Source organism: Clinocottus analis, unplaced genomic scaffold (genome assembly GCF_023055335.1).
Source record: "Clinocottus analis isolate CAN_PGR_092001 unplaced genomic scaffold, fCliAna1.0.p SCAF_68, whole genome shotgun sequence".
In the NCBI taxonomy this organism is placed as follows: domain Eukaryota; kingdom Metazoa; phylum Chordata; class Actinopteri; order Perciformes; family Cottidae; genus Clinocottus; species Clinocottus analis.
This window is the reverse complement of record NW_027176227.1, coordinates 135,161-145,160: the sequence shown is the minus strand read 5'-3', so window position 1 is coordinate 145,160 and position 10,000 is coordinate 135,161. Positions and strand designations below refer to the sequence as shown.

At 47.0% G+C, this 10,000-nt stretch overlaps 1 protein-coding gene across 6 annotated transcripts in view; it reads left to right on the top strand.

The window, feature by feature from the left end:
- draxina (dorsal inhibitory axon guidance protein a) overlaps nucleotides 1–10,000 on the top strand; it is a 13,245-nt gene that overhangs the window by 2,169 nt on the left and 1,076 nt on the right. For 2 of the 6 annotated variants that reach the window (XM_068604350.1, XM_068604345.1), the window contains exons 2-5: nucleotides 4,566–5,089; nucleotides 5,942–6,156; nucleotides 8,469–8,577; nucleotides 9,230–9,322. In XM_068604350.1, the coding sequence (XP_068460451.1) occupies nucleotides 4,585–5,089; nucleotides 5,942–6,156; nucleotides 8,469–8,577; nucleotides 9,230–9,322 (922 nt within the window). In that variant the 5' untranslated portion in view covers nucleotides 4,566–4,584. Of the gene's footprint in view, nucleotides 1,803–4,565; nucleotides 5,090–5,941; nucleotides 6,157–8,468; nucleotides 8,578–9,229; nucleotides 9,323–10,000 lie in introns of all 6 variants that reach the window. The other 4 variants (XM_068604349.1, XM_068604348.1, XM_068604346.1 and 1 more) reach the window with 4 other exon arrangements.

Sequence of the window (10,000 nt, the reverse complement as noted above, 5' to 3'; positions counted from 1 at the left end):
GATGGAGCTTCCTTATGGCTCTTATTTAGTTTTCTAATCACCCGGCGCTGCTTCACGGGGCCGTTGCCGTCCAACACACACCTCCAAAGAGTGCAGCCTCCCCCTTCCCAGTCCATTTGTGTGAACCACAGAGATTGTAGGATTTCTGGAGGCCCAACCCTCCCATACTAAAAGAGGTGTTGCTCGTGCAGAAGCTTTACCTGCAGCTGTGCTTTGTGATCCATTCTACCCAAGATGAGAGAACGAACGTCAAGTTCATCCCTCAAAATATTCAGCGTCGGCAAACACGGAGCGGAAGATTGTTCCGCTCCGTTTTTGTGTTTTTGTGTCACAACAGATCAGATGTTTATTTTCTTCTCATAATGCATTTTCTCTCCTGCAGAAAAGGAGTTTAGATATTTACCTGCATGTGTGTTTTCTGGAGGAATAATAATTGTTTTTTTTACACCACAAACAGATATAACATATTAAAAGTAGATAAAAAAAGAGTTGATTTTGTCACCTTTCCCCCCCACTTTAAACCTTTTGGAAACAGTGTGCAAGAAGGCAATGTTAAGTCCCAGGATGCTCCACTCAGACAATCTTTTGATATGAAACACGTAATTTTTCTCATTTTTGAACATAACGACACAGTTTCTTGACTGAAACTCCTTCCTAACAGGACAAGACTTTGTTTTATTGTGATTGTTGTTGCAGGTTCTGATTCTTTAGGTCCTAATCTTTCCATAAAGGTCTTATTGACGCTCCAGGAGGCTTTTTGGGGAATCTGGCTCATATCATGCTGGATGTTCAAAGTTAACATCAAAATATATTTTAAAAGTGATTTTTTTGCATATATTCTTTTTTTTCTCAAGACTTTGCTAAACAAATACATACAATAAACACAAGTATTGTAATTAATTTGGGGTTCCTACGATGTCTGGAGACAACGTTGGTTCCACAGTTTTTATGGGTTAAGCTAAGCTACGCTAATTGGCTTCTGGCTATACATATCTTCTCGTCTCGCCCCAGAATGAGAGTAAGTTTTTTTTTTTTTGTTTGGAGCTTTTAATCCCAGCATGTGGGCAGGAAAGAAGAAGAAGAAAGAATCCAAACCTTGGAGGTGGCCTCCGACATGGCAGCTTGTGAGCCGTCTTTGTTTGGATCCTTATGGCCGCCGGTCGCTACCAGAGAGAAAACAACAGGAGCAGATGGCTGCTGGAGGTTTGGTGTCACAGCAGGTGAAGAGACACACACACACACACACACACACACACACACACACACACACACACGGTATATTTCTATAACCCGATTGATCACTGACTCAGTTCTTAATCATCCAGCCGTCCTGTAGAGCCGCTTTGCAATTTCTTTCAAGATTACTTCTCGCTTTATGTTTCCCTGGTGGCCGTCTCTCTCACACACACACACACACACACACACCCGCTAACATATATTGTGTTTCCAACAAAGTATAAACCAATTTCAGCTCCTCGGCTCTGGCTTCCTAAAACAAATAAATGTTGAATTGATTTTTAGGATTTCATTATTCGTGATAACGCGGTTCATGTTTTCTCTTCATGCTTCAGACCCCCATGAACTCCTCCAGACTTTAGACTTTAGACTTTTTTTCCTGCTCTGCTTTGAGGTGTTTGAGGTCAATCCTGGACTCGCGTCATGAGAGTAGGAGGTAGGAGGTGAGAAGAGATGGAGAGATTGAGAGAAGAAGGTCTCAGCTCAGCAGCTTCACAGTCTTGTTTGCAAACAGCTGGTTGAACTTTCAGAGGCCGACGGACGCAGACTGCCTTCAAATCCCTCAGGTGGGGGAGGGGAGGACACACACGCACACATGCGCACGCACATGCACACACACATGCACACGCACATTCACACACACACACGCCCATCAGCCTCGGCTCGGTGCCTCTCCCTCGTTGGTTTTCTGTGTGTTTCTGAACACAAAGGCCTCGAGGCCTCGAGCGTCTTTTAGAGAAAGAATCGCTTCAGCGCCTGAAACACAAACCAAAGGAAATCATATTTAAACACGATGACGTGTCACCTGTCATCACATGACCAACAAATTAGCTCTTTTCCATTAGAACAAATTTATTCACCGTCACGTCTTCATCAACTCACCTAACCACTAATAATTAAGACCTCAGGTTAGTTCAGCTTTTCTTATATGCAGTCAACTTAAAAAAAACTCTTATTTGATAAAAACTAAACTAATTATAGACTACTGTTACTCTAAAACATATATTGGAACCATCGTCAACAGAGAAGTTGCACAGAAGTTATTTTATTAAACATTGACATGCTGTTGCAGACTTTGACGTCTTTGTGGCTTCAATGTGCAACACAAGGTTGTGAATGCAGATAAAGACTTGAGCTGACATTAAAACCCAAATTTAAACGGAGCCTGGACTGTAACGTGACTTTGAAGGTTCAGATAGGAATAAAGACGCCAGCGTTTTGTGTTAACATCTGCTGGAGGAGTGAACGCAGACACACAAGCTCCTCGCTGCTCTGGCGTCGACTCCTGTGATGAAGCTGCAGGACGAGGCCCCTGCACAGTGAAGGACCGACTCCTGTGATGAAGCTGCAGGACGAGGCCCCTGCACAGTTAAGGACCGACTGCTGTGATGAAGCTGCAGGACGAGGCCTCTGCACAGTGAAGGACCGACTGCTGTGATGAAGCTGCAGGACGAGGCCTCTGCACAGTGAAGGACCGACTGCTGTGATGAAGCTGCAGGACGAGGCCTCTGCACAGTGAAGGACCGACTGCTGTGATGAAGCTGCAGGACGAGGCCTCTGCACAGTGAAGGACCGACTGCTGTGATGAAGCTGCAGGACGAGGCCTCTGCACAGTGAAGGACCGACTGCTGTGATGAAGCTGCAGGACGAGGCCTCTGCACAGTGAAGGACCGACTGCTGTGATGAAGCTGCAGGACGAGGCCTCTGCACAGTGAAGGACCGACTGCTGTGATGAAGCTGCAGGACGAGGCCTCTGCACAGTGAAGGACCAACTGCTGTGATGAAGCTGCAGGACGAGGCCCCTGCACAGTTAAGGACCAACTGCTGTGATGAAGCTGCAGGACGAGGCCTCTGCATAGTGAAGGACCAACTCCTGTGATGAAGCTGCACGACGAGGCCTCTGCACAGTGAAGGACCGCAGCGCTGTCTCGTACTCAGTGTACCTTTCTAAAAAAGCTTCTGCCCACCTCTTTCTTTACAGCGAGTCCAGATTAACGGACCTGGAGAAGCTGGAGAGGCTGTAGCACGACGATGATGAGAGAATGAATGCAGACACACAATCCTGTGGATTCAGATTCTTCTGCATGAAACAGCCGAGGGCTGGAGCAGCTGGAGGGTCCTTTTAAAGGGATGATCTCTTAAAGGGATGGCCTTTTAAAGGGACGGCCTTTTAAAGGGACTGTCTCTTAAAGGTACAGTCTTTTAAAGGGACGTTCTGTAGGCTGGAGGTTTGCTGCCAGAACGTAAAACAATATGTTGCTTTCTGAATTGTGTCATTTAGACTAAGAACTAAGAACGCTGTTCTTGCTTTTTGTCACTTTACGTCATGTAATCTGTGCCGCATGGATGGATGTGAATGTGCTAAGCTGATGCTAAGAGAAGTAGCATAACAGGTTAGATAGACGGGTTATAACGGAAAGGAGGAGAAACATTACAGGACTTTAATGTTGTCTCCAGTCCTCTTTTCCCTGATTGAGTCGTCCTAGGAACCCCAAAATAATTACACTACTTGTGTTGTATGTATTTGTTTAGCAAAGTCTTGGGAAACAAAATTTTTTTTTTTAACATACAGCACGATATGAGCCAGATTCCCCAGAAAAGCGTCAATAAGACACCTTTTTGGAAACATTAGGACCTAAAGAATCAGAACCTGAAACAACAATCACAATAAAACAAAATCTTGTCCTGTTAGGAAGGAGTTTCAGTCAAGAAACTGTCATTATGTTCAAAAATTAGAAAAATTACGTATTTTATGTCAAAAGATTGTCTGAATGGGCATGCTGGGACTTAAAATTGCCGCTGGAGGATTTCCACATGGTTTCTAAAAGGTTAAACCAGGAGACCGGTGTTGGAGTTATTTTATGACATTAACGATGTTTAACGATGTAACGATGTGTTTTCTGTATCTGTGTCTTTTAATTTGTTTACATATTTATTCTAAACTCAACCAAGATGATAAACCGAACTGTGGATTAAAAATCCTAAAATCTGCCTCCTCATACGCGTTCACATGAGCTCTGGTTGTATATTCAGTTCACGGTCATATGACAAATAAATCTTCATAAATGAACGAAATATTTCCCATTTAAGATAAGATAATCCTTTATTAGGCCCTCAGTGGGGAAACCGCACTGCTCACAAGGAAATAAAGATAACAAATAATCAAGAAATATAAACAGTTGAAGCTTTATTAAAACAAATAAAAAAATGACCAGTAAGAAGAATAGTAAGTATGCAATAAAATGTGTCTAAAAGTCCTTAATTGTCCTTAAAGGTACGGATGTTGCTTCAGGAGACGATGTGCGCTAAGCGCTGTCTCTTCTCTCCAGCAGGTGGCGTGGTGCTGACATGGCGCCCTCCTGGAGGCTCCTCCTGGCGCTTGCGTTCGGCGTCCTGACGCTGTCCCACGGCGCTGAGCCCGGAACTCCTCGCGGCAAGAGGAGACAGGCGGTGCCCTCGGCGGGCGGCGGCGGCAACGCCCTGCAGCACCCTCTGCAGGGGCTCCAGGGCCACCGCTACGGCAGCAGGGGCCGCGGCGGACATAGGGGCCAGCAGGGGGCCCGCACCGCCAAAGGCGGGGCCGGCCTGCTCTCCCACAGGCCAACGCACCCGCTCGCCAGGCCAGAGGACGACGGGACGGGCCTGGAGAGCTTAAGCCCGGTGAGGCTGGAGACGGGCCCGGGCCGGGACAGAGACAGGCTGCGAATGAGCATGAAGACTCCGTCCCAGACCCCGCAGAACCAGCTTCTGGGGACGCGCAAAGGCCGGGCACACGGACACGCACACGGACACGGACACCATCTTGAGCACAAGAGACAGGGCAGTCGGCGAGACAAGGAGCGGCACGGAAAAGGTGAGCTGGTCCAGATGTTCTGGATGTCGATTCACATGTTGGTCCGTGTTTGGACAAGCTTCAAGGAGGCCGGGCAGCTTTCCATAAAAGAACCTTGTGACGCATGGCAGGAGGAACTGCTGCAAGTGAATGATAAGAGGAACGATGTGACTGAACACACTGTGGATGGGACAGTCATGAGCATCGATGTATGGAGACTAAAGACGAGTCACCGGCATCACACGGCAAGCTCACAGGAACCCCGAAGCTCAGAAAAAAGATGTTGAATGTGGGAACCACACAAGAGGGTCGTCCTTCAATCAGAGGTCCACTGCTGACTAGTGGACCTCTGATTGAAGGACGAGGACACATTGCCATGGACTAGTGACTAGTCCATGTCAATGTGTCCTCGGCAAGACACTGAATCCCAGATGGCTGCAGCGTGGATGGTTGCACTTGGATGGTGCAGGGTGTGTGGGTGCAGGGTGGATGGTGCAGGGTGGATGGTGCAGGGTGAGTGGTGCAAGGTGGATGGTACAGGGTGTGTAGTGCAGGGTGGATGGTGCAGGGTGGATGGTGCGGGGTGGGTGGTGCAGGGTGTGTGGCTGCAGGGTGGATGGTGCATGATTGATGGTCCTTGATGGGCAGGAGGCTCCTTGGCAGTATCAAAGTACCAGGATGTAGAGTCACATCTTGCGGCCTGCAGCTCTTTAGGGTCGAGGTCCAGGCGCCTTGTTGTCGTCAGAGCGTCAGCAGCAGCTGCAGTGTGTGCAAGATAAAAGTAGAAGATTCTCTTTAATATTGACTCCAGTAGGAAGTAAAATGTATATTTATGATGTATTATCTGTGACTTCATTGTGTTTTCTCCTTCAGCGTTTCTTCCAGAGCCGGAGCTCATCTCTGCGTTTCAGGACAGAGATCTGTTCGAGGATCCTTCCTCCTCCTCCTCCTCTTCCTCGCTCGGCATGACCCCGCCCGGTGACGGCCCCTCCCCCATCGCCGTCGTCTTTGGCTCCGGCTCCTCCATGGTTACCACGGTGATGAACGAGCATCCCCCGACACTGCCCCCGGCTTCCAGCAAAGCCCAGGTAACCCGTCCTTCACTCCTGAAGCCAAAGCCCAGGTAACCCGTCCTTCACTCCTGAAGCCAAAGCACAGGTAACCCGTCCTTCACTCCTGAAGCCAAAGCACAGGTAACCCGTCCTTCACTCCTGAAGCCAAAGCCCAGGTAACCCGTCCTTCACTCCTGAAGCCAAAGCCCAGGTAACCCGTCCTTCACTCCTGAAGCCAAAGCACAGGTAACCCGTCCTTCACTCCTGAAGCCAAAGCCCAGGTAACCCGTCCTTCACTCCTGAAGCCAAAGCCCAGGTAACCCGTCCTTCATTTCTGAAGCCAAAGCCCAGGTAACCCGTCCTTCACTCCTGAAGCCAAAGCCCAGGTAACCCGTCCTTCATTCCTGAAGCCAAAGCCCAGGTAACCCGTCCTTCAGTCCTGAAGCCAAAGCCCAGGTAACCCGTCCTTCAGTCCTGAAGCCAAAGCCCAGGTAACCCGTCCTTCATTCCTGAAGCCAAAGCCCAGGTAACCCGTCCTTCACTTCTGAAGCCAAAGCCCAGGTAACCCGTCCTTCACTTCTGAAGCCAAAGCCCAGGTAACCCGTCCTTCAGTCCTGAAGCCAAAGCACAGGTAACCCGTCCTTCACTCCTGAAGCCAAAGCCCAGGTAACCCGTCCTTCACTTCTGAAGCCAAAGCCCAGGTAACCCGTCCTTCACTCCTGAAGCCAAAGCACAGGTAACCCGTCCTTCATTCCTGAAGCCAAAGCCCAGGTAACCCGTCCTTCACTCCTGAAGCTGTTTCTAACCCTTAGAGAACCCAATGTCAGCCACAGTGTGACCTTCATCACATAGTCGCTGCTACAAACACCCGCCAGCCTGCAGGTGTTTGATTGACAGCTGAAGCGGTCCTGGATCGTCAATAAGACACCTTTTTGCAAAGATTAGGACCTAAAGAATCAGAATCTGCAACAAAAATCACAATAAAACAAAGTCTTGTCCTGTTAGGAAGGAGTTTCAAGATCCCAGAAGCTTCACCTGTGACATCACACATCCACCAAGTGGAGGCTTCAGCTATGACGTCTCAGGTGAAGCCTCCACTTGGTGGATGTGTGACGTCGCAGGTGAAACTTCTGGGATCCTGAGAGAACGCGTCCTCGCTCCACTCGTCACACTGAGCTTCAGACTTTAATGTCAGTTCTGTCAGTTTTTGACAGAACTGACATTTGGGACGGCGTGCCAGTTTCTTCTCGTAACGTTGTGTCTTTTCACAAAATACTTCTTCACAGGAAGTCAAGGAACAGGCAACGAACCCGCTTAGTTCTGCTGAGCAGAAGAGAATAACTTGAGGAACTCACTGAAGCGTTGATATTTCCTCGTGGAGAGGAATCAGCAGCAGAGCTCTCACGGAGCGACTCCCCTCATGCGTCTGATACTCAGAGAAAAAGGCTGTTCTTTGTCTTTTCTTCCTGTTTTACTTGAGTGGCTCTTTACGTTCAGAACTCTACAGCATTCACAGTAGTCCACGTTGGTTTCTCTAAAGATCTTTAGAAGAACTTTAGTTGCCTCAAATAAGATGTGTTGGTGTCTCAATGAGGACATGTTGTCCTGAGAAGAGACTGCAGCCGTGATGAAAGGATCAATAACTCACCAACAGCTCTGCTCGCTCAAACATCAGGAAAGAGAAATACTCTCAGACACTTTGAAACGGAAAGACATTACTTTTAAAAGGATCTTTCTCGAACAATGAACAAACTTAGTGGTTGACTTGTGTGAAACGTTGCAGATATTTGAGCTAAAATATATCACACACTTCAAGTACATGAATAATAAATAATATCAGAACAATAAAACGTCCACCAGGACCCTTTGCATATATATATTTATATATTGGTGAACCAGGCTGTGGGCGGTTCTCTGTTACCGATCGATTGAGTTTTAGAGCTCTGCTTCTGTCTCTGCGGACTCAGAGTGAACGTTTGAATCAATGAAGCGTTCAACCAGTCTGATGAGTTTCATGAGCAGCAGCAGCAGCAGCAGCAACTGCAGCAGCAACAGCAACTGCAACAGCGGCAGCTACTGCTGCTGTTGTTGTTGTTGTTGTTGAACAGTAATCTGAGGAGACAGGATTGATCCTGGATGTTTTCCCTCCAGCAACCTACATGCTGGACAATGGCAACATTTCCGATCAGCTTTTAATAAAATCTTCATCTTCTGATCATAACCGTCTTGAAGCAGATGTTTCACAGCTGGAGCTCTTGGAAGACGAGACTAGGATCTTAGTTCTGTCCCGTTTGGTTTTCAGTGGAGTTGGTTGACTTCAAGTCAGCTGTGTATCTGTTTCCTTCCAGAGAAGAGCTCCAGCAGAGGTGATGCCCACGCTGGACATGGCTCTCTTTGACTGGACGGACTACGAGGACATGAAGCCGGTGGACTCGTGGCCGTCCTCCAGGAAGAAAGGTGAGTTGCAGCTGCTTGATTCAGCCTGATTTTAAAAACATGGCGGCTGGAAATAAACTGTGTTAAACCCTGACTTTAGATATTGTATAAGTACCATCAGCAGAGGCTGCTGGGAATGTTTTGGGTTTTGTGGATATTTCGTCAAAAAACAAGAATAATGGACAAACTTTGACCTCTTGGTGTTCGTTAAAAGATCAGGGGATCAAATGTGTAATGTTTCATAACCCGAACCCCTGATCCTAGTTATTCTTGTGTTTGGAGGTTGTTTACGGGGATTGGATATTATTGTAGCCTTGATTTCTATGTTCAAGTTGATGTTTTCTTCTGGATTTGTACCTTGTGACCTGATATAAAAGGGCTCATTGGTCCATTAATGTCTGGAGCATATTTCATGGCAATCCATCCAATAGTTGTTTAGATATTTCTTTTTTTTTAAAAAAAAAACAACAACAAGCCCCAAGAAAGAGCTTTGAAGAAAAAGTTAGATCATGTCCAAACTGTGAAAATATAATTTACAGGTCGGTCACACGATGCCAAGCAGACAAAAATATGTCTCTACCGTCGCATGCACATGGGGGAGAGGTTTTTCATTAAGTCTTGAGATCCACCGTGTGGCGCTCGTTCCAACATGACCTTCATTTCTCCGCCGCAGACAAGAGGCGGAGCAAGAACCTCAGCAGCGGAAACGTGACGGTGGACGCCGACGCCATCGAGCCGTGTGACCACCACCTGGACTGCCTCGCAGGTCAGTGGTCAGGCCAACCTCTCTCCTGACCACCAGGGGGCGACTCCTCTGGTTGTATAGAAGTCTATATAAGTGACTCTGCTTCTCTCTTGATGTATTCCCTCAGTAAACATTGTAAACATGAGTTTATGTCTCAATCTCTAGTTTCTAGTCTTCTTCTATACAGCATGATGTTCATTTAGTACTTTATGGTCTGTTAGAGTCAAACAGACCATAATAAGGGGAGTATGTTTTAGGGGCGGGGCTACAAGGTGATTGACAGGTCGCTATCACGGCATATTCCCGTCTGTGTGTTCTCCATGATTTCATCTTTGAACTTTAGTCCTTTCAATGTGTTTTTAGTTCGTGTGAGTTCATTGTAACATTTTAATGTCCTAAAAGTTATCCAATGTTCAGTTGTACTTAGCTCCGCCCCTTCCTGTCACTGCTTGCTGCAAAAATAACAAAATGGCGACAGCCATCAAATTAGAATCATAACCAAACAACCCCACACCACCTTTTGGGTTGTCAAACAAATCCTGATTGGTTAATAAATGGTCATGTGACATCATGTCTTTTCCCCTAACTGAGAAAACACAACAAATGATTACATGAAGTGAAACAACAAACTGTTGCGTGTTCATGTTGGACCTCGTGTCTCTAGAGATGTTTTTCAGAGCCTTGGTTTCCTGGAGATGT